Source organism: Pholis gunnellus (assembly GCF_910591455.1).
Source record: "Pholis gunnellus genome assembly, chromosome: 19".
NCBI classification, from domain to species: Eukaryota; Metazoa; Chordata; class Actinopteri; order Perciformes; family Pholidae; genus Pholis; species Pholis gunnellus.
In genome coordinates, this window is record NC_136546.1 from 4,568,625 (window position 1) to 4,594,009 (window position 25,385).

At 43.4% G+C, this 25,385-nt stretch overlaps 1 protein-coding gene across 2 annotated transcripts in view; it reads right to left on the reverse strand.

Moving 5' to 3' along the window:
• Positions 1 to 4,105: 4,105 nt before the first annotated feature.
• The window catches only part of cdk19 (cyclin dependent kinase 19), a 48,440-nt gene continuing 27,160 nt past the window's right edge, over positions 4,106 to 25,385 (reverse strand). For both annotated transcript variants that reach the window (XM_079180217.1, XM_079180218.1), the window contains 9 exons: positions 16,552 to 16,609; positions 15,556 to 15,687; positions 14,445 to 14,588; positions 13,012 to 13,081; positions 12,825 to 12,897; positions 11,967 to 12,064; positions 11,691 to 11,769; positions 8,697 to 8,945; positions 4,106 to 6,085 (listed from right to left, as the gene is read on the reverse strand). In XM_079180217.1, coding sequence (XP_079036343.1) covers positions 5,960 to 6,085; positions 8,697 to 8,945; positions 11,691 to 11,769; positions 11,967 to 12,064; positions 12,825 to 12,897; positions 13,012 to 13,081; positions 14,445 to 14,588; positions 15,556 to 15,687; positions 16,552 to 16,609 — 1,029 coding nt within the window. In that variant the 3' untranslated portion in view covers positions 4,106 to 5,959. The remainder of the gene's footprint in view (positions 6,086 to 8,696; positions 8,946 to 11,690; positions 11,770 to 11,966; positions 12,065 to 12,824; positions 12,898 to 13,011; positions 13,082 to 14,444; positions 14,589 to 15,555; positions 15,688 to 16,551; positions 16,610 to 25,385) is intronic.

Consider the following 25,385-nt stretch of genomic DNA (forward strand, 5'->3'; position numbering starts at 1 on the left):
CAAATGTGTGCACAGACACACACACACACACACACACACACACACATAATACAAAGAGCGTGTACAAGGAGTGGACAGACGCCCCAACCTGCTAAAGCTTTCTGCCGATGCAGCTCACTGAGAGCTTCTTGGGTCTTTGGGAACACGTAGTTTCTGTCGCTTATGTTCTCCATCGGGGACAAAAAGACAGGCACATGCAATACTATCAAAAGGAGGCAGTGTGAGCGGAGAGCACTACACACACTTAAGAGCATTGTAACTTTGATAGCACTGCCAGAACTTTAGTGTCTGAAGCAAGACATTAAATAAACAAACATTAAATACTTGTTTTTATTTGCCACTAAATATTTGAGCAACAACAGTGCATTAAAAAGACAGTTATTGTATCTCAATGAGAAATTCTCTAAAATGCGTTTTTTTTTTATGTACAGCATTTCAAAACATACTTGCGCGTCGGTTGTGTGAGGAACTGGAATAAAACACGGATAATTAGCTGCTAGCTTTCCACATTGCGCAGATAACAATATGCTACATAGTAATGAGGAGGGAAGAGGACATTAGATCGACCCAAAGAGCTGACACGGGGAGGGCCTGAAGATATACAAACAAACAATTAAAATAAAAACTGAACAAATTCCCATGACATCTTCAGAAGGCAAAGACTACAATAAAAGAAAAAAGAAAAGAAACAAAGGCACCATCCACACGAATAAAAACGTGTATCATTATCATTCCTGTAAAAAGAAAAAAGCAGTGAGACACCGTGGAACATCTGCCGACGACACTAGAAGCAGGCGGGCGATCCTAAAACAGCGGCATCACCTTCATTCTACTGTACATTGAGGCGGCATTAACACATTCAGTAACGAGACACGGTTCCGTGTGAGCGTTTAGAGAGGAAAGAAGAAGAAATACAGTCTAGTGACGCCTGCTTTGTCTGGCAGAGGTCCCTTTTCTATAGCTACTATAGTTAAGGCAGAGGACAGTTAAGAAAACATGTGTATTATCCATAGATGCATGGAAATAATAAATATGATTGTATACTATCCATATATATATATATATAATATTTCTTTTACAATAGTTTCATTTAGAGTACATTTTAAAATGCTGTTAAAAAGAGGACATAAGTGAGCGCTGTCTCGGACTAATGTACACAAGTTTTACACAATACACCCATCAAAACATGATAAAACCCGTCAACTGCAAAAAACCTAGAAGCATCCTAAGTGAAAGCTTTAGTCTGGGATTTTATTTGAATTACATTTTTTTTTGCATAGGAGTTGTTTGACAGTAATTTGTCTCCCACCAGGAACCTCTCACTCAATAATACTTGTGACACCTCGCTTGCGCTCAGAGAGAGAGAGAAATTGACGACAGAGTGTCTTCCCCGCTGCTTCTCAGTTTGACTTTCAAATACGAACACTAAAGGGAGGAGAAACCCTTTGAATAGCTGCTGGTTTTGATCCCCCGTCACATAGAAGCGAGCAGACCGCATCCTCCTGGATCTGCCTACAACTAACGCAATAGACGCTGAGAAGAGCTCCCTGCCAAAATGTTTTATGTCTACATCATTTTACCAAAATTTTCTTTAAAGCTGCACTCATCGATTTTTTTATTGACAATTGATCAAATCACCGATGTCAAAGGGGTCGCTAATAGTGAGGATTCCGCACAAAGCATCTACTGAGCTTCTTTGGCCTCTTTTAGTTCATTGTTTTGGTTTTCAAGCCCCCGCAAATCTCTGCTCTTATCCAGCAGCAGGAAGTTGTTTTCAGTGAAAAAAAACTAGCTGTCAAGTCAACCCCCAATCTCACTCTCAACTCAAATACCGCCACTTGGCCGGTGCCCACTTGGCATCTGATGGCGATGCAGCAGGCACCCGGCTTTCAACTAAATATAAATATCCTTATGAGACGGTCAGAGCAACTGACATAGTATCAAGACAGAGAGTGTGTGGGAAGGGTGGTTGGAGGAGTCAAACAAACACGGGACTTTCACCCAGGAGACCGCTGTCCATGTCCTGTCTGAAACCAAGACAAAGTTGGCTTATTATACCTTACTTTTGTTACGGTACTTTCATTCTTAACTAATGCCAGTTACGCAACAAAAATATTGATTTACAACATAAAGCCCAATCTTTTCCTAATCCCAATTGCGTCGGTAGACCTAAAACCTAAGCAAACCTATGTTGAAAGTTCATTTTGAAAAGACACATTGCAGGTAACAAGTAGAAACTGACACGCCCTCCCAAACACGTCCAAACCGACGCTAGAGGGGAACCTAGAGCGTCGTAGTTTGAAGCGTAGAGCCACTGACCGAATGTAGGTGTTTGACGAGTTGAGAGGGAGAAACTAGCTAGAGAGCCAGATATAGAGGAGTTGGAGACCAAAGCAGAGCTAAAAGGAGAGTGAATATTAGACAGAAATATGACTTCATGTCTAATAGTTGTAAAAACACATCCTTCTTTGCTAATACATGGGTCATATCAACTTTATAGAAAGCTGAAGTGAAACCAGAAGTTCTGGGTTCTGTTCATAAGAAAACTTCAGACACATGTTTGTAATAATGCAAATTGCTAATAATGCAGCCGTCCAACATAACCTTACTAACCAAATGAACAGATTTGTTGCTTAGGATAGAAATGAATTTCGGATGGCGCGCTGCTGCCGCGCTGCTGCCGCGCTGCTGCCGCGCTGCTAACGCGCTGCTAACACGCTGCTAACACGCTGCTAACACGCTGCTGCCTTTTCAGCTGTAGTTTAAGTTTATTTTGTGTGCAAATTAATTTATCTTTGTTTAACTTTAAGTTCACCAACATTTTAACCCTTAATATCAAGTGCTGTGGTTAAGCGGATGTGCGTTTCAATACGAGCAGTGAACAGCAGGAACAGAAGGCCCAGTGGTGACTTCAGCTCTCTATAAGATGATAATATGTAAATGACTTGTTTGCAGCTTTTTCTGCTGAACCTTGGTGGCCCAAAAAAAATAAATAAATGTGTTTAAAATATACAAGATCCAGTCTGTTTATGTATTTGTCAACCAAACACTAACATGGACTGTATACACCTAACTGCCTCGGAGAAGGGCCCAGTTATGGACAGCAGGGCACACTGAAGAGTCACTGAGGAGATTTAGAGACACATCTCTGGGAGAGGGATCCCTCCTCTGGATGTCGTATGTGTACAGATTGTAAAGCCCTCTGAGGCAAATTTGCAATTTGTGATTTTGGGCTATACAAATATAAATTGAATCGAATCTTAATATGAATGCATTAAATAGTAATCAGTATTGTCTCACTGAGAGCAAAGCAGGAGGCCACTTTCAGCATCAGGGAGACATGACTGGAATTCTGGACTATAACACCCATGTCTTGCATGTTCTGGTGAACTTGTGCAAAATCTATCAGAAGAATGTGATCACAACAAAAGAAAAAGGTAGAAAATAATGTGGTGGAATTGCAGTGTTACAAAGGTCCAGTTCTCTTTTCAGCCACAAGGTGTCAGAGCTTCCTTATCCTACTGCAGGCCACACATCTGCTTGCCTCAATCTTTAAAATACAATTCTGGCTATTACTATGTCCTAAAAACTGTTCGGCCATGAAGAGTATTTTTAACCGCTTTTCAATTCAAATGTACATGTTTAAAGAACTGACTGCAGTGGTCTCTGCACTAGAATTATAATCAAATAAAACTTGATTATTTGAAAAAATAAATGGGTTATTCTAAAATAACTCGTTGAGGAGATATTTGCGTGGAAAAAATACATCATAATTGAATGATGTTTTAATGAAAAAATTAAATTTTTGTTTTTTAAGTAACTAGGAATTCAATCTCAGATAAATAAAGTGGAGTAGAGGTAAGTAACATGAAATGGAGATACTCAAGTAAAGCACCTGTACCATCAAAATTGTACCGGCCAGCAGCCCGTTAGCTTAGCACAAACATTGGCGACTGCTAGCCTGGGTCCCTCTGTGTCTAGTACTTCTGCTACGCTGAGCTAACCGGCAGGAGCTTCATGTTTCAGCGCACAGACATCGAGAATAAGCGTATTTCCCAAAACGTCAAGCTATTCCTTTAAGTGCAGTACTTAAGTAAGTGTGCTTAATTACATTTCACCACTGCTGTTCTTTAAAAGGAGGCTATATATGACATTCAGAGCATGTCTGTGATTGAGAGTCCGAACTAGGATTGCCTCCACATGGCTCTCAACATGGAGACAGCTGAGCCGGGCCGCTAACAGTGATAACTGTGCTAACAGCGCCAACTGTGCTAACAGCTCTAACTGTGATAACAGAGCGGACAGTAACAAATGCAAGAGTGCAGTCAGAAATCATAGTGTTTAGCCATGGGGGGGGGAACCACAAGCTACGCTTCTGCGACGAAGCCATCCCGCTAGCGCTAATATTCAGAGCATGTCTATGGGCCGGGTCCTGCCTTTACATAGCTAATAGTAGTTTGATGCTGTTTTAATGCTCTGAATGTGGGATTGAGAACCTTTAAATGTTCTCTCAGAGATTGAGTTGTTCATTTAAAACATAGAACATACAGGGAGGTGATGAGGATTTACCCTGACATTACGTAATTACTGTTGCTCCTTGGCATGTATCACAGAACGCACCAATCGCCTGTGAGCTCCAGTCTCGACCAAATTGTCTGCCCAATGCTCGGCCGGAGGGTCGGAGTGGAAGAGGATGAAACTCGTCCCCACATTAGTTTCAGCTCTTTGCCAGTCGGTTCAGCGGTCAGTGCAGTTCTAGTAATACAAAGGATAAACGCCATGCATACAAAAAACATACTGTACACACACACACACACACACACACACACACATTCACAGGGCAACAATGATAACATTAAAAAAATCTGACATCAGGCATTCTCAAGAATTCTCAAGGCAGTCTCAAGAAGCATATAAGTAGGGGGAGGGGGGCCTACTGTTAGCTGCCCTGTACGTTTAAATGCGCACGTTTGTGTTCAGAAACCTTGAAAGTGAGGAGGGTCCACGGGTAAGATGGTTGTCAGAGCAAAGTGTCCACCGGCAGCTCCCGAACAAGAAAGATAGTCCGGAGCTGATGGCCACAAACGAGAAGATTCCAACCTCCTTAAAAAGAAAAGGCTGCTGTCGTCAGAGGAAAGGAAGACCGGCCTGTCATATCTTATCTAGGTGTTGGAGTGAATCAGAATATGCAGAACTGAGAGCTGTAAAAAGACGACCTCTTTTCTCACTTTCTCAAATCTAGATAAAGAGAGGTCTCACTATAGAAACCCTACAATAAGACGATTAAGTTAAATTGCGCATTTATTATTTCCCTGCAATTGCATCAGCTAAAGTGCTGATTTTTTGTTTGTTTTTCTGTGTAGAAACATGTGACCGTGTTTTTCCTTCAAAAGGACCGGGTTAGCTCAAACTCTTCTTTTGATTATCCGAGGTAAATATTACACTAGCGATGACGGTAAAGGGCTCTTCCTCCTGTGCTTCACGTGTAACAATATTTACAATGACATCTATCAAGGTAAACTAAGCAAATACGGGAAAAAAAAAAAGAAAAACTCAAATAGAAAAAAGGTGCTATATAATGTACATATATGAACACAGCTGCGATTCTTCCTGGTGAGGAACGGTGTGTTTGTAAGTGCCATGGCTCTGAGTCTGTGTGAGAGCGACGCCTTCACATCTATCTTACATTATATTCACCAGCCCCACGAGACGGAACTTCTCGTTAAGATTGTTTCAGTTCCTATGTCTGCTTTGCCTTCGTGTTGCTGTGCCGATGAAGGCCGTCCGGGAAAGAGGTCAAAGGTGAGGGAGGGCTGAAAGTTGGAATGATGTAATGCACGGAGGAAGGTCCGACCCGGTACGGCAGGAACCGGGGGAAGGGGCGTTGACGCCTGCTGAGGTTGATGAAAGGCTGGAGGAAGAGCTGACTCCTCTGCTGGTTCAGGAGTGACGGGGAGCCTCAGTAACGGTGGGTCTGGTGGGAGTACTGGGAGCTCTGCTGGGACGATGACGAGTATCCCATGGTGCCCTGGGGCTGAGTGGAACCTTGGACGCTGCTTTGGTAACCGAGGCGGGAGCCAGAGTGCTGACGGAAAGACAGAGGGGAGAAAACAGGACAGTGAGCATCTCAAACGATGCAACCAACAGTATGCTATGCAAGATAAGATAAGATAGACTTTATTGTCCCACACAGTACCTACTGTACATGCAAAAGACTGATACCAGCCAACAAATACATTTCACACCTGTACAACACACCTGTATTGTATAGTTAAGATAATAAAAATACAAAAATGAATTTTAAAAAATCTGTGTTACAGGGGTTAAGCTCTGTATGGTATGTGTATGGTAAGGGAAATACTTTGTCATGTTAGGGTCTATTGTTTTTCCAATTAGTTTTAGATTAATTAAACCATCCACAATGCTTTCATGCCACACCGAAGGAAAAAAAAAAAATGTTTATAATGAATTACACACGTCAAAGAGTGTTACCAACCTTTTTCTTTTTTTTTTACCAGCAAAGAGAACAAAGCAACTACGGGTAAAGCCGGACATCTGAAATCAGTTGAGTCACAGGACGACAGGAAGCCGGGACCTCAGCTGAACTCATTACATGTCTACACTACCCAGCCCTGGTCACAGTGTGCTACGCTGCATCTATTCAGGAGAATGATTGGAGAGTGATGCGTGGCGGGGGGGGGGGCTTAGCCTGTGGTACAAGGGATCAATGAGTGGGAAAGAAGTAGGACGCTGACAATGACGGCGCAGTGAGACAGCTAAAGAACCTCCTGGTATGTCGGCAGCCCGCTCCACCGGTTTATTTATACGTCTGCTGAGGCCTGAGCAGCTGTCTCACATGAAGTCTCAGCCGCCGCTATATATATATATACACATATATATATATACACACACACACCTCTATCTGTGATATGTACACTTACGCCTGATAGCGACGCCCTCATGTGGCCTCACCAACGCAGCACACTTAAAGGGCCGGGCAGTGACCTCTATCCCACTGTGCTCTGCGCAGTTACACTCATTGACACATGCTCTCTCTCCCCCGTCGCTGCTCTCATTTCATCGCACGCTCTCTCTCTCTCTCTCTCTCTCTCTCTCTCTCCCTCACTGAGAAATCTCCCGGGATAAGAGCCAAAGATAGAACAGAGTACGAAACAGCAGCTAGCGGCCGGGCACCACAGCGATTCGCCTACAGCTGTCAGCAGGACAATGTGGAATGTGCGGTTCTTATCAGAGAGCTGTTGTTGTCTGGTGTGTCTGTGTCTTTCTCGCAGCTGCCCAACACACACACACACACACTGTAGAATACACTGCTGCCATTCCTTAACATCCGCATGCATCCGAAGAAATCTTCCCCGTCTGTCACATTGGCAGGTGACAAACAGCCAAGGAAAGGAAAAATTAGCATCTATAACCTCACTAAGCTATATTGTCATTATCGGTTAATCAATGATTTTTCTGATGAATCTGAAATAAAAGGTCAGAAAATGCCAAGCACAATTTCCCAGAGTCCAAGGTGACATCTTTCAGATTCCTACGTTTGAAAAGCTGGAGACTATTACAAGACTTAAATCATTGATATTCAAAGTTGTTGTTCGCTAATCAATATCGCTCACCTACATATTTCACACAAACCATTGTACAAACAATCACACATGGATGTATCCTCAACCCAGTGACAACCTTCTCCCCAACTGCCAACTCCACATACCCTTGATAGGCCGCTCTCAAGCCCTGCCAGGTCCCTCCGTACTGCAATAGCTGACACTTCTAAATATTTGACCACTCAAAATGTATTGTTATCATGTACTTACAATACAGAATACCATCTGTAAATACATTTGAACACATCCTGTGGGTAAAATAACAAGATGGTCTAGTCAATTAAATGTGTCATCAATGTGATGACATCGCCTATTGGTTTGTGGTCTGCTGTCTCCATCCAACATCTTGTTTTTGTTTTGCAACCAGAAGTGACAGGAGAGTGTGGAGCCACGTACAGCCAAATGCTGAAGAAGACATTTTTAGGCGAACAAAAATGTTACAAACAACTTTCATGAGCTGAAAACACACTGTGAAAGGGTGAAAGTTGTAAGACAAAAACACGATCAACTCCAGGTCCGAACAACGCCGTGGTAGTCACAAGGTAGCCCCGCCCTAAAGCATCCCCTGCTTTATGGTCTATTTTACTCTCAATGAACATCATGCTGTACTGAAGAAGACTTGAAACTAGAGATTGAGACCATGAGCTCATGTTTACAATGTTTACTGAGGTAATAAATCAAGAGAGAAGTAGAATCATTTTCTCATAGACTTCTATACAACCAGAGGAGTCGCCCCCTGATGGCCAGTAGAGAGAATGCAGGTTTAAGACACCCGCAATTCTGGTAAGATTTTATTGTTTAATACCTGTACTCTGATAATCTAAAAGTCCAATTTTGCCATATATAGCACAAAAATGGTAAAAAAAAACTTGGCTACTTGATGTGTTTTTAATAGTTTCAGGCCAACAATAGAGCAACAGAGGAAGGAAATAGATCTGGATTTGATACACACAATAAGTGTTAGTGGATACATTCATTGTTGGTCTGGGTCTTTTTATGGGATTTGTCGACAAGAAGAGAAATAAAGCATATCAGCAGCCAACGACTTCCTGCTGGAGAATAAATCTCACTAACCTGGTACTCCGACTGTAGCACCCCAGTGCCTGAGGAGGCCACAGAGGGCCCGATCCGAGGTTTCTTGTTGGGGGGCCCCTGGTCCTGGCCGTGTTGTAAACCCCCGCCGGCGGCGGCGGCCCCCGTCGCTCCGGCGGTGCCGTTAGTTTGGACCAAGTTCTGCTGAGAGGGGGCCTGCTGGGTTGCCGTCTGCTGTTGGTTCTGGGCCTGAGTCTGACCCGTCGTCTGCTGGTGCTGCTGGATCTGGTTCTGGGAACGGACACACAGGGAAACTGATAAAAAGCGTAGCAAAAGTGATTAAAAGTCTGGCTGATTAGGAAACCCCCAAAAATGAAGCATGTCTGAAATCAGTTTATTTCCTTGCTTGTAATAATCTTGTTGTTCTACTGTCTGCTCACTCCAGTTCTATCTGTCAGCTTTATGTTTCTGCTTTGCCACTGAGATGACTGAAATGCAATCTAACTTATTATTATCAACACATCACTATCTAACTATAAAGCAAGGACTCTCTGTCTGTCTGTGTGTGTGTGTGTCCTTTGCATTTCTCGATAGCCGCTCATCTGTTCTACTTCACACTTGGCGGGTGTATTACTGGGGACCTAAAGGAGTGCAGTGTTGAATTTGGTGCAATTTGGATCGGCTATACCTTCGATATTTAAAAAAATGTAATAAACAAGCAGACTTTGCAGTTCGGCTCATTGACTGCAGCTCACTTTGGCTGCAGGATGTCGGGTATAGCACGCTAACGCTACATGAATTCTGGATAACCAAACTTTTCTTCACTTCCCAGGAGTCAACGGATGTCCTACGGGGAACAGTGCCACTCGGCCGTTGCGTACTAACTTATAACTTTACCGCGTAATAGTAACATAATCACAGTGAAGAGAAACTTTTGAACACAAGGAATGACTTTCCAACTGATAGGACAAAAAAGAAACACTCAGTAACTCGGTTCAAAACCACCTGCTTGTGTGTTTAAACAAAAAGTGATGGTTCCCATCATCAGTGTATGTGTGTGTTGGTGATAGTCATGGAGGACTACCGTCTATTACACAAATGTTTTCACATTCTTAAAAGAAGCCAGCTGACGGGGTCACGCTGCAGAATTTGTTGCCCGGAGATGAGTTTTTTTTAGGAATCTGCCCTTTAAGCTTTCCATCTCGCTCCGACTGCCTAAATCACAATTTATTTGATTTGCCTCATCTAGTGAACTCAGTCAACTACCACGGTCCAAAATAAGATGGTAGATTTTAGATTACGATAAAAGAACCCATTTAGGAGTAGGAATTTTTGAATCAGAGGGGATAATGCAGATGTTTTGGAGTGGGGTTGTATGAGGTACTTATCCATAGTCAATGTAGATGGTGGTAAGACCCTAGTTTGGAAAAACAGACAAGAGTACCACCACGGGAGCAACGGGGGCAGCACAGCAGCAAAGCGTATTTTAGACCTCTAAGAGAACGGCCCACCTAAAAATGTATTTAATTTATATCAGTTTAAGTGTAGGCTTCAGTTTACGGTCGCAAACGTAGACTAACGGTCTAACGGCCTAAATATTCTAAATATAGTGTGCACTGGTATTGACGAGATGCACTTATGACTTCTGGTGACTAGTAGTTCTCTTGAATGCCGATGTTGAATACACTTATTGTGAGTCGCTTTGGATAAAAGCGTCTGCTAAATGACTGTAATGTAATATAATCGAATGTTTTGGCTCTAAATCTTTTCATAATGTGATGGAACATTTAGAACAGTGAGCAACTCCTATCTGGATTTTTGTGTTGTTTTTAGCAATGTGTTGTATTCTATAAGCTTATCATATCATGTCTGCTTGTCAGATGTTTATAACTAAAAGCAACTGTAGCAACCAATCCCGGGGCACTTATCTTCTGCATGTTTTTGCTCGTCCGTGCCTCTGGCAAAGTCACATAGGGATTTATTACACTGTAAATATAGTTCAAAGAACAAGGAGGACACTGTTGATTCAAACAAGCAGCATAAACCGTCCTAATGTAATGCTATTTTATTAAATGTAACATGGAGAACATCCCATAAGGATCAGAACCCGTGTTTAACCTCTAGACGAACGACTTACCCAACACTTAATCCTGCAAATTCATCTACACCAATGACACCAACCTGGCAACCTAAGCACCAGATTTTCATTCGCTACAGCAGGTGCTCCATGAAGACCTCCAAACTGGACCAATACTAGCAAAGCCTGGTGCCTTAAAACCAAGCTCAGCAAAAACGGTCTCTCGCAAAAGCTGCCATAGACATTAACATCCAACCGAGCGGACTCAAGCTGAAGCACGACCCGACCTCTCTGGGGGTGACCCTTGACCTGTCTGGTCCGGGTCACCCCATACAAACCATGTGGATGCTCAGATTAACACAACCATGCAAATCACAACCGGGACCATTTGATCAACTCCAAAGGATGCTCCAAAAGGTCAAAGATCCCCCCCCCCCCCCCATCTACCAATCTATACAGACATCTTCAATCCACCTTCTGCTGGTCTCCCATCTAGACAACCAAGGATGTCCCAAACAAACATCTGGTGTCAGACCCCGCTCGACGGGTCCCTGGCACCAACCTTCCAAAAGGAGACAGTGGGAAACAGATTAAACAGATTCAGGACCAGCCAATGTTCTTGCTTGGCCTGCCACAGGCTACAATTTTTAAAGGCCTAGTTATGATGGAATTTTTGCCCATGGACGGCAAAAACAACCTGCTTATCAAGCTTTACAGAGTGGGCAACACCATAAAATAACATTTTTTCTCGCAATATATAGATTTAAGATCATAAGTAACATTTGACAGTATTTGTCTCCAGCAATGAGGGTTGATTTGAAAATGGTTTATTCTCTGTGGCCCGTGGTAACAACAACAATCTGCAGCATGTGTCCTGAGTTTAAAAGATGGTTGGAAGTAATGACGTGAAATTGGAAGAGTGGACACTTGACTTGTTTTCGGCAGCGCTGTATAATTACCTTTTCTGTTTTTTCCTCGGGCTCGTCTTCGTTTAGAAACTCTCGTTTTGGGTAGGGGATCTGACACCCGGCAAACACACTAGAGACAATCGCAGAGAATCAGTTATTTAACGTAATGTTACCAATCGGATTCCTACGTACCAACCAAAAAACACAGGACAAAACACAGGGACGTAGATTAAAAATTAAAAATCCTTATACTAATAGGCCTTTTTTTTCACTTTGGCTGAATCAAGGCAAAAGAAAAGCCTCTTGTAAAAGTGTACTACGGCTCACTCAGTGGTTGGTAACGGGTCCTCCAGGAAGTACGGGTCCTGCAGCGCATGCTCTGATGTGATTCTTTTGGTGGGGTCCATGGTGAGGAGCTTCTGGAGCTGAAGGGAGAGGAGAATAACAGTGTTACGAGGTAGTTCAGCATCTGCACTTTTCAGTTCACAGTGTCGTCAGAAAGTATTAAGACATGCGAGTTTAAAGGTGTTCATAGGTCAAATTTGGAATAGTTTAGCTGCACAATGGGCCTCTCATGCAGCAGGTGTACATACAAACGCGTTGTATGTGCAATTTATTTTATTACAGACTGCTAAAATAAACCCCATACATACTCACTGTAGAGTTTGGACCGCACACACATTTCTAACCTCCTTAACTAAACAAGCTTTATCAAAAAATGAATGCGTTAATTGATTGAGGCCCCTGTTCCACTTGTGGAAAATGTGTCGGTCTCTTTGGAGTTGAAGCTGCACCTGGCAATGTTGCATAACTAGTGAATTAAAATGACAGTGAGGAGTAACTATCAAAAAAGAATGCATAGTTGTGCTTATTAATAAAGCATAATGCATTTATTGTTTAACAGGGTGTGATCTAAAAGCATTTTTGATTTAATCTCGACTTTAAGCGGCACTCCCACACCGCAGCACCCTGCGCTAATCGCCTCAGCGGCTGATTTGGCGTGAATGCAGCCCGTGGCGAAACAGAGCTGTTAACAAGGTTAATCTATATTTTTTCGTACCTCATGGTTGTTATTCATAACGCAGCGCGTTTCAAAGGACCGTTTCAAAGGACCAAACAGGATTTCCAAAATGTTGAAACAGACTCCGATTTCTCAGATGTGTGCAGGTGATCGTGTGTGCTTACCAAGAGAAAAACCTTGCTGTCCAGTTTGACTTTATGCTTCTCCATGTATTTGATTAAGCTGCTGTTTGCATACCTGTTAGATGAGAAACACAACGATACATAAAGAAAAAAAGAAAAATCAGTTTGACTGTATTTCATATTTTGTTTGTTGGTCTATGAGTTTCAGATCATCACAGCATCCGCTCACGTTGTCCTCCTGAAGTCTTTCTGCAGCGTTGGGTACTCGGGCATCTTCCTAATGTCTTCCCAGTCCTTATCTGTGGAATACAAAGGCACACACACCCGAGTTCATAGCTCCAATAAACATACAACTTCATAAACTATATGTATAAGACTTTTTTGTTTTGGAAGTAGAGATCTCTGCACTTACTGCACTTTTTTTCATATACAGTGTGTGTGAAATTGAAGCTGACACAGAACTATGCTTCTGTTAAGACCCTGTGCTTTATTTGCTGCTGCTGAGAGACAGCTAATGATGTCTGAATCTAAACTGTGAGGGGCCTTGTCACTCAGCCCTGACTGTGTGTGTAGAGGTCACATGCAGCTCCAAAAGCCTTGAACCAGGCTTCTTTGGTATCACTCTTCATTATATAATAACAGCATAATCACTATACGATGTCAGTAACGTAGCATTAAAGATACACTCTGTGATTTTGTTTTACAAACATTTGTTTGTTACATGTTTATTGCAGGTCAACTCTATGTGCAGCCTTTTTTGGGGTTTTCAAATGTAAAACGCCCACTCAGCCTCAGGTCAGAAAGAAGCAGCGACACAGGTTACCAAAGTAAGCTAATCAACAAGCTCATGAACAATGTGAATGCGAGCACTAGCCGAGCTAACGTAAGCTGTGCTAAGTTTGGAAATGTCTGAAAGGGTAAGTTTGGATTTTTACTGTACTCCCGTGTTCTGCGAGGTAAAATTATTGCTTTTGTCAACGGAGTCCGGTGAGCGAGAAACCCGTCAGCGATGTTACTCAAAAATAAAAAATGTTACCACCTAAGAAACAAGCCTACCTATAAATATCAAGATCAGTTTAAGTGAACACTATATTTAGAATATCTTCATCGCTTTACCTTGCCGTCAGGCAGCTCTTTCCGTCAGGGTAACTGAAGCCGTTATAACGCTGTCTTCAAAGCCACCCGACTCCATTGACAAAAACAGTCATTTTACCTTGCGGAACACCGGAATTGCTGGTCTACCGCTGCATCGATCGGTTAGGTTGTTTGTGTTATTGTTTACTTAACGGGTCATTTAAATAAATAAATAAAGGACCCGCCCTTTAAAGCTACATTGTGGCGATTTAGACCACTAATGTTTGCAACTGCTTTGCAATTGTTTTACAAGTCAAGAAAATGTACTGAACATGTTTGTTAGACCTCTAAGATCCAAACTAATTTACACACACAGAATTGAAACATAACTTCCAAGAATCTCAATCAGGGTAAACACTCAGCAGAATTGTAAGGCTTTGTCTTTAATGCACTTGACATTTATGTGGCAGTTGTAAACCATATCCCCTCAGCACCAAATAAAATGATGATCGGTGTGAAAACCAGTGGGATGCCGGTGGTTGACACTGGTCTTGTGTGTGGTTGTGGTTGTGTGCATTGTGTGCAGACCTGCAGGGAACCCCATGACGCTGAATATCCGGTCCAGCTGGTCGTGATGGAAGGGATTACTGGTTTTGATGTCTTCCTGGCGACAGTGAAAGATGGGCTCGGACGTCAGCAGCTCCGCAAAGATGCAGCCAATTGCCCAAATATCTGGTGCATGCACACACACACACACACACACACACACACACACACACACACACACACACACACGAACACAAATGCCACTTAGTCTGAGTTATCTTGAGGTACATTAGCTACAGCGCATTGACTGCCTGGAATAAATCAAAGTTAGTTGACCCCAATGATTGCTGATTATATTTTAATTTTTCTACTGATATAATTGAAATGTGCAAGAAGGGTTGCGATGGTTTGTCATTTTTAAAAAGCTGGTTCCTGGGAACATTCTTTGGTAAACACTTGTTCTAGATGACACAGAGCACTCAGGAAAATGTTCTGACTGAGAAGACTACAACAGAATAAAGCTCATTTGGGTATTAAAACAAAAGAAGACAAAATCAGTTTCCCATTCATTGTCTTTAGAGCAGCACCAGACTTTACCCTTGTTGACATTTACAAGTATGATAATTACTTCTCTGGTTTCTGTCTCTGGGAGAGAGTAGCTTATGTTCACAGATATTGATTGAACGTTTGAACGTGGCGATAACACATTGGCATTCTTAATTTCAGTTGGGATTAACCTTTTAAAAGTTAAAAGTTAGTCATTTTGGGAAATGGGCTCGTGTGCTTTCTGGCCCGGAGAGTTAGATGAGAAAATCGATAGCACTCTCACCACATCTGAAGGTGGTATAAATCTTCTCATCTAACTCTAGAAATCAAAGAAGTGTTATTTTGTGTAAAACGTCGGACGATTCCTTTTTATATCTGACCCGTCTCTCTGTCTCTTTCACACCTCATACACATTTAGAGATAATCTCAAACACACACACACACAGACGTGCACAGTGTTGCCTCGTGTTCCAGGAATGACAAATATAGACGTGTAGACACACCTGCTAAGTACCGATGGAGACCATAGATCACATGAGCTGGCCACGAAGGAATGTGTGTTCCTGTTGACAATGTGAGACCTTGGTCGATACGTGCTACAACTCACCGATCGCTTTGGTGTAGTGCCGGGCCCCCAGCAGCAGCTCAGGGGCCCTGTACCAGAACGTCACCACCACGGGGTCGAGGTCCGCCAGCGGCTTGAGGGGAGAGTTGAAGAGTCGGGCGAAACCCATGTCGGCTGCGGGAGGAGTGTGGAGAAGACGGAGGACGTTAGTGAAAACAAAGACAGTGGCGGGGGCCGCCGCCGCCGGGGGCGCCCGGAGCCCAGATACTGACCTACTGATACTGAATCACTCAAGAGAGCACAAACACCATCAAAACTACCACGACAGTTAGAGCTGGCAGCAAGAAAACTAGCTTCAATCAACAGCGTTTTTTTGATTCGTTCTTTACCTTTTTTTCGCTTGATCCGGTCTGTCTTGTCATTCCCCGAATTTTCCTCTCCCCCTCTCTCTTTAATTTAAGAGCATTTTCAAGCAATAAGACATTTGATGAATGGCTTTAATTCTTTGATATTTAATTGGAGTCCTTTCGCTTGTAGCAGTTTGATAAATACAGGCCTTGTTTTGAGGAATGTGTACTTGTCTGCCAAGAAGTCACAGCTCAAAACTCTCAGCTGAACTGACGTAGGAGTGAGTCTTACAGAGATTTTGTCTTTTTTTCATATTATTATTTTTTTAAGTCAAAATAATAAAGCCAGCATTTCAGTAATAACAGTGCAGCAGCTAAAATGTGTAAAATATAATACCGTGTGAGCCTGTAATAGCACTGATACAATAACTTAGTACTACCACAGTGTGCACGAGGTTTATAAATATACACCGGGCGCTGCAGCATTACCCTTCAACAGTCCCTTGGCCAGCCGGCTTACGCAACAGCACTGATCTGAGCTACCCGCAGACCTCTGAGCCAGTAGGTTAAACACTGCAGCCGCAGGACGCTCAAACAGATCAACGTGGATCCGCTGTCACCACAGCGACTGGCGGTGTCTCTAATTTGCACGACTTCCCAAATCTGAGCTGTTCTTGGAAATGTTCCTTACCGATTTTAACTCTTCCTCGCTCGGGACCTTCCCCCATCACCAGGATGTTGGCTGGTTTCTGCAGCAGAGAAGAGAATTATTAGACACCGGTGTAGAACACGAACCGTTTGGTGCTCACTTATCGTTACACAGTGTTGTACTTCCGCACAGCGGCTTGCATTGGCTTCCCCAGTTGGTTACTGAAGCAAACGAGTGCACAGTCAGTTAGCCATTTTGTGAAAGTTGCACTTTAAATTCCGATGGAATCAGCCCACGCAAGCACACAGAGGAGTTTGTAACAAATAAAAGTATGCATGTGGGAGTAAAAGCGTGTGAAAAAAAGTGAGTTACAAAGGGCCAATTTACTATCTGGCCACATGATCCAAAAAAAATAGGGGGCTGAATGCTAGTCGCTGCAGCTGACTGAAGGTTTACGTCCCCAGAGTCGCCGCCCGAGGTGAAAAATACAAGTCGTTTCTGACACTTTGGATTGAATCAAGAAGACATCGATACTGATATTGGTCTGATGTTGCCTCACACATAAGATAATGATCCCAGTCTCCTCCACACAGTGAGGCATACAGCTTATTGATGAAACGCTGGTATCAGATCGGTAATTGGTATCGGCCGACACAAAAACACCCAGGTTAGGATTAGATTAGATTAGGATAGAAAAAGTTGGGATTGGCGCATTCCTAAATTCAAACAAACAAACACCGATCCTGTATGTTCAACATGATTGACAAGACCTCTGGGCGGCTCTACGTTTGCCCATTTACACATCCTGCACACACAAAGCAACATTAGCATTGCTTTTGTCTCCTTGACTCATGTCAAGTCCAATATCTGCATTTTTATGTGTCCACCAGCTTGTGGTAAGGCGCTGAGCGGGCAGCACATTTTGAAATGATCTATTGCCACAATAAAGAAATAATGAATGAGCCTTAGAGCCACAGATTCCCACCAGAGAATATTTGTATTTTTGATCAGTAAAGAAATGAGCACCAATTAGGCTTCCTACGTATGATAATGGCTTAGAAGTACAGTCTGTGTTGTTATCCACTGAATGGGCATCAAACACACACAGCTTGCTGCGCCATGAATCAGAGGGAGATGTTGTACATTGTGATGCGGTCGGATGCAGTATCTGCTTGTCGCCAAGCGGCCGGTCGACCCTCCCGGGGCGCCGGTGCGAACGTGAACCCTCTGGCTCGACGAACTTCAGATCTGCCTGGCAAACACGTCCCGTTGCCACGGAAACCGCGGCAATAATGAGGTCTATTATTCGTGCTCGCGACACGGCACGCCGCGAACGGCAAACACAAAGGCAGACGGCTCTTAAGAGGCCCGAAGAGTTCAGGCTCACCAGCTCCTCTTTCATATTCTAAACAGGCCTAACTGAATTAATACGCCATATTGGCTGTTTGAAAAATAAAACAACAAGTTATTAGCTCTCCAATGTCCAGTCAAAGGCCTGAGCCAGTGCCTCTTCAAAATGCAAAATGAGCATGCAGCATTACAGCTGGGGGAAGGAAGCGAAAATACACATTGCTGTTGTTGTTGCTGCTTTTTATTTGGAAATAGGCACCAAATTGTGTTTCACGCCCCCAAAATTGAGTCTTCCTTTTGAATTCATCCGGCTAACATCAATCTGTTACAGTTGGTTAGTTTCATAAATGGATCAGGAGGAAATAAACTCCATCCCCCTGAGGACTGCTCCACTCAATCTTCAGGGACTTGGCCCACTTTTACAAAACCATCTACATTTTTTGTCCCACAAACTGGGCCATTTCAGGAGCCAGAGGCGCACTTATACAACAGTTTGGGCAAGTTGTTGATGAACAGGCTGACATGGCCATAAACAACCGCCGGTCCACTTGGAGTGTCGCAATGAACCCCTGTGCGCTGTTCACGCAACGGTGCACTCACTTTTCATCATGCTGCATCTCCTGCGTTACTTTCTGAACCTCGTCTAAAAAGATCACGCCGACATGTGGTGCTACGGCAAAGCTTCGTCTGCACTTCCTTCCAAGAGCGCTGCCCTTGTTTACATCTAACATAAATACATAGACAGCGACAACTTGTTTTTGAAACCTTCATTACTAACTCCGTGTGTCGAACTAAAGCCACAGTTGTCACTGGTGTTTTTCTTCAGCTGGGCCAAGTGAACCCAACTGCAGGAGTCTTCAACAGCATCAGCTAAGTATTTTTAATAAATAGCTATAGACATAAACACACTAATGACCTTGTTGTTTTGTTTTTTTCATACAGTTTTTCCTGTATAAGGAGGGACCTACAGCCAAAGAAATGACGGTTGGTATGGTATGGTAGTACATGATTCTCCTTGGGATGATGTTTGACGGTAATTTCACTTGGAATAACATTCTCTCTCCATACAAAGTGAATAAAAACAATAATACTACGAGGCCTAAAGAGTATAATACTCATTGTTCATTTGAATAATTGAGAATAGAAACATGTTAACTGCATTCTGAACATCCAAAATGCACTGATGCATCATCGAGCAGCTGTGCTGTTGCTATGCACAGAACATCAGCCCCGATAACAGCAGCATCAGCATCTGTCCAGTGCTGCTGCAGCGTGACTGTGTGAGACCGGTAGGCATACAGTACTGTACGTATACAGTACAGTAAATATAGTACAGTCTGGATTTACCGCAACCATCCCCCCCGGCAGCGATTTGTTGATACAGTCTGCTGAGAAGCTTTCTGCTTTGGCCTGCAGAGCTGCTAAGTCAGCATCTTGACTCAGCTAGCCAGGCAGGGCGGTGGGCTTGGCTCACGAGCTAGAGGCTGTTACATAAGCCCCGTGGGGGTGGGTAGCGGTGGGTGGGGACGGGGAGGGGAAAAGGGAGCGGAGGACTGGCAGGACGAGCGGGGGGATGGGAGAGCTATGCAGTGGTGCAACGCAAAGCACATGCTTGGTACCTGCGGCGCAGAGATGCAGAGCAAGCTGCACACCAGCGCGAACGCACCGTTACGTAACAGCAGAAGCAGCGGAGCCACGGGAGGATGAGCTGGTAGGGCCACCTCTCCACACAGCTCAAACAGCAGATTACATTTCTGTCTTCATGCTCCTCCTCTCACATCCATTAACATCATAACTCAATGCCAGATGTGCAGCTTTCATGTATAAACTATGAAAGCAATACGAGGCCTTGGGGGAATTTTCCATAAAGCGCTCACTATGAATGTTGATTTGTTATCCACCAACAGAGAGAGAGAGAGATAGCTGACAAAGAGCCAGGCACCTGCACAGAGATTGATTATCCGACCAGCAACGAGAAGCAAAAAAGGCCCAGTTGTAGAAGGGGGAAAATTTAGGGAGCTCTTTGGACACAATGGCAGGAAGCCCTGGCAATGAGACAGCAAAATAGCGGCACCGACTGCCATACATCAGAACAGAGTCAGATAAGAGTCTGACAATGGAGAATTCCACCCGCCTGCAATGAAAATAGTTATAAAGGGGCCAGAAGAGTTGGTGCTCAGATAAGATGTGGTGTGACCTTCAGGGAGCCAAACAACCGCACCGCTCCTGTGGGAGAGTTTATGTTGTTGTGAAGGAGGGGATTTCCCACTCGTAGTACTCTGCTCTGCACAGGAGCACTGAGACGCTATTAGTTGGCAGCACAGTTACGAGGGCATTTATTTACAAGGTTTCTTTTGGGGGGGTTTTTGTGCAGGACTTGAACAATCCTGAAACAAAAAATCATGCAATCCTTTTGTAGATGGCCCCGTTTTTGATTAGTGCGTCATTATTGTTGGAGATAAAAATGTTCTAAACACCATTTACAGTGTCTGCATGTTGTCTGTGTTTTCATCTTAGAACTTTGACAGTGTGTTTCCAGGTCATGACAGTGAATTGTAAAGTTTTGGTCGCCTAAAAAGTAATTATTGTTTAGAGTTCAGTTGTACTTTGCTCTGCCCTCTTATGTCACTTCTGGTTCCATCAAAAAAACAGGATGGCGATGGACAAAAACCAAGGTGGCGAAAGATAATAACAAAGATGACGACGGCCATAAAGTAAGATGGCGACAGCCGAAATGCCAAACTTGGGGCTTCAAAACCCTAGTCCACAAAGCAATGGGTGACGTAATGGCGACTACATCCACTGCTTATATACGGTCTAGAGGTTCCTGGAGTGGGACTGTGTGGGACAGCAAGGCCTTCGGTACTGTACATATACAGTATAGTATCTTCCTCATCAGCCAAGCATAGAACTTTTATTTACATGATCATTCAAGTCATTATTTAAGCAAAACCTTCACTGGGTCCAACTTTTCAAATGTGAATATTTTCTGGCCCTCAAGTAAACTGTATATCTTTTATCATTTTGAGTTAATGTGATGACCCATGCATGTAACGCTGGTCACTCACGTTGGACCCTCTATTTAGACCAGGGGTGTCAAACATACGGCCCGCGGGCCGGATCCGGCCCGCCACGTCATTTTATGTGGCCCGCGAATCCGCCAGCAAAAAAAAAAAATGTAAAAGTCGGACAATTTACAAATATCCGTTGTATCGCGCACGGCGGAGCTCCTCCCCGATCCGCACGCGCCGCGCACACCTCCACCAGCGTATGTGGCAGCAGCAGCAGCAGCCACCCTCCCCGCCGACGAAGAAGGAGCAGCACCCCCCCCCCCCCCCCCCCCCCCCCGACAACCGGCCCTTTGGGGGCAACCATGATGCTGATGTGGCCCCAGAGCGACAATGAGTTTGACACCCCTGATTTAGACAGATACAGCTGGTTGAGCCTAAAAGGTGACAAATTCTGTGCCAAAGCCAGTAAGTGAACAAAATGACTTGCAGCAGCACAACCAATGTAAAACTTAAGTCTGGATGGAGAGTGGTTTGAGATCAACTTGTGCAACAGGACTACAGTGTGTGTTACCTTGGTCATTTACTGGACTTACTCTCTGACGTCAGATTCTGGGAATGACTCGATTGACTCACCATTTAAAACTGACTGAATCCCTCAAAAGCAGAGAGTCAGCACATTTGTATTCAACACATTGTCATTTCAGCTCGACAATAGCCTCCTTGGCGCCGCTGTACAGACAGAGCATTTGATGCCTGTAGAGATCTCTCTGGTAGATCACCAGAGAGAGGCCGAGGGTGAAAGCCCGCTCCCTGATCCCTGCAGGTTTATGTAATGTGATGTCCAGCCACCACATGATCACCGAGGATTGCCAGGGATTGCATAAGAGTGGACGACCTTATTCAAAGAAGATAGAACCCCTGTAGATGAATAGACGCCTGAACTGTGTGACTGCTTTCTGACTTCTGAAGCCAGTGTATTCTGAGAAATCAACCGTTGTCTCATCTACATTTCAGTCAGACCGTATCATCTGAAGTCTTTCATCCTCTGATGAGATTTATCTGGAAATAGCCTCCCTCCGGATCATCTGATATCAAAGCATTGACCGCGATAATCAAATTAAAGTTTTGCCACATAATCGGATGTGTTTGGTTGATAATACTTTCAAGCAGAGCCACAAATGTTCCTCGCTGGGAGTGACAGATGCAGGGAGAGATAAGAGCGAGCGAGGGAGCCACACATACACACACAGATGGGCTGTGGGAGTTTTATAGCACACAGTCAGATATGAGAGAATGGAAATTGTTCCAGCTCTGTTTGTTTTCGAATCTCACATGAGACAGATCTGATAGTTCTACAGAATGGAGTCACACTGTTTGAGGTCTGATCTGGCCCACATTGATATGGAAAAACATTTTAACATTTTAAAGGAGAACTCCACTGATTTTACACATCATTGTCTGTTTTCAGGTGTTGGGTACTTCTATTGCACATTTAAAAAGTAGATCAAGGCCTTCCATCCTTTAGTGTCACAAGAGGACGCTGACTCAAGTGACATCATAGAGACATCAGACTACATCAGCTCCTGGTTACATTAGCCGCTACTAGCATAACACACCTGAATCACGCTGTTAGACGCTACTAGCATTACACACCTGAATCATGCTATTAGCCGCTACTAGCATAACACACCTGAATCATGCTGTTAGATACTACTAGCATAACACAACTGAATCATGCTGTTAGATACTACTAGCATAACACACCTGAATCACGCTGTTAGACGCTACTAGCATTACACACCTGAATCATGCTATTAGCCGCTACTAGCATAACACACCTTAATCATGCTGTTAGATACTACTAGCATAACACAACTGAATCATGCTGTTAGACGCTACTAGCATAACACATCTGAATTATGCTGTTAGACGCTACTAGCATAACACACCTGAAGCATGCTATTGGCCGCAACTAGCATAACACACTTGAATCATGCTTTTAGCTGCTACTAGCATAACACACTTGGATAATGCTTTTAGCTGCTACTAGCATAACACACTTGAATCATGTTTTTAGCTGCTACTAGCATAACACACATTAATGCTTTTAGCTGCTACTAGCATAACACACTTGAATCATGTTTTTAGCTGCTACTAGCATAACACACCTAAATCCTGCTTTTAGCTGTTACTAGCATAACACACCTGAATCAGGCTTTTAGCCGCTATTACCATAACACACCTGAAACATGCTATTAGCCGCTACTAGCATAACACACCTGAATCATGCTAATAGATGCAACTAATAAATCTCTGAACCACAAGGTCAGCTGTTAAGGTTGCATTGTGGTTAACCTCAGCGGCAAGTTTTGACAAGGAAAAAGAACGTGTGGTATGAAAAGGTCAATATCTCTGGTTCTAAGTCTGACAGTGTTAGAGTAGTGCAATGCTAAATCAGTGGAGTACTCATGTATGGCTCTACTCAATCAAGTGATTGTAATTGTGCACTCAAATCACAGTTTGTCTGTGTTGTAATTAAAATAAAACATTAAAGGTGCTCAATACAAAATTCAGAGAACATATTGCCTCCACACGGCTCTGAACATGGAGACGGCTGAGCCAGCTTCTAGAAGCTCACGGTGCTAACAGCGCTAACAGTGCAAACAACAACGACGGTGCTGAGAGAGCTAACAGTGTTTAACCAAGTAAGGACCGGATGATGGGAGCTCCGCTTCCACAACACCGCAGTTGGTCAGTACAGCATTATTAGCTGTAACAGCCGCATGAGAGCAGTGCAGAGTGACGGCCATGAGCTAGCCAGTGGGGAATGCTTGCATGCACGAGCCAAAAGGTCTCGGTTTTTATGCTATTATCATTACTCAGCATTTTCAAAAGAAATGAACAAAGAAAATAACAAAGAAAAACATGCCTCATGTTTCTATTGATATTATTGACCAGATAAGGGTAGTGATAGCCATTGAGCTAACCCTTGCTAAAACTTCAACTAGCTTAGCTAAGGTTATCTCGACTAGCTTAAGTCAATGCAACACTTAATTTAGTGGCAAAATGGACTCAACGGTTTCTTTTAATTCCTGCCAATCTGCCATCTAAACAGACATTTTAAGACACACAATGAGAGGCCCTGTGTTCTGCCTCCAGTCTGCCTCTCAGCTGCACGGAAAGAAGTCTCCCTCCAACCAAAGCACTGTGGGAAAATCACGGTGGAGAGAATCTCACAGGAACCAGCAGTGTGTATCAGCCAGGTTAAAGGCTAGACAAGAATCTGACAACATTCAGAGATCAGGACGTTCTGCTCTTCGGCCATCGTAATCAGACTCATAATAATACACTGCAGCTAGACAAAACAACACCTTCACTGAAATAACACAGCTCTGCTGGTTGGAATTGCTCAGTGTGACCAAAGTGTTGCAAAGATTTAGATTTAGTTTCTGTTTTCAGCCTCTATCATGGTGAGAGATATCAACAGAATGAACTTCAGCATGTGATGGGAACATATTTCTCTCCAGTGTTATCATTTTAAACTCCGATTCATTCCGTGTTCAGAGAATGTGAGCTAATTCATTGATTTCTTTGGCCTACCATCATTTTCCCATTTAAACGTCTGATTTGCACACAAACCAATATTAGCATAAGTAGCATTTTGGAGAAAACGTGAGCTGCTTTGCATTAAATTCTTATTAGTGTCATCATTATGCTTTATTCAGTTGAACGATGAGGCAATGTAACCATGGCAGTAAATAAATTATTGGAATACTTCAAAGTACTTTCCAAAATGAAATGAAGAAAAGAGTAGCGTACAGGACCCGTCTGGCTTGTCAGGCTTGTCAATCACTTCACGTTGAATGTACAGGGCCCATGTAAGTTTTGATAGTTTGCTTATTGTATTAAATCCAAAGTGGCAGACACGAGTAAGCGACTAGTATTTTTGTTTCGTCCTTAGGAGACCACTTACCCAGGAGGAGGGCTCTGGTAGACCTCTGGGTATCAAAATAAGTACACAGGTTGGTGGCACGCTAAACACAGAGACGGCTAACGTAAACTACAGGCCGACGCCAAACGTAAAGATTATATATCAGTTTTAGAATTACCAAATTATCAAATTTTACGTATTCTTGCAGTGCTGTTATGTATTTATTTTTTAAATCTAGATTGTAGACCCAGTAGTAGAGGTGAAATGCTGCCCCTTATTTCTTTAGAACATGAGTTTGTATATTGAGACCCAGGTCTTTGTCCTTGCAGTTTTAATTCAAATGTTAATGCTATTGTCAAGAAACGTCTATCTTTTAAAATGGTTACACATCATAATTTAACCATATGACCACATTGACAAAGCTCCATTATTTGTCAGGTTTCATTTTTGTGGCCTGGTGTATTGACGCCACACATGGCTGCCATAAGACAAACATAGGTGTGCCCGTGACGTTAGCGTTGTCCCTTTCGGAAACGGCTCTGGGACGGAATGCAGTGTGTGCTGGAGGTGGCGGGTCTGTGAAG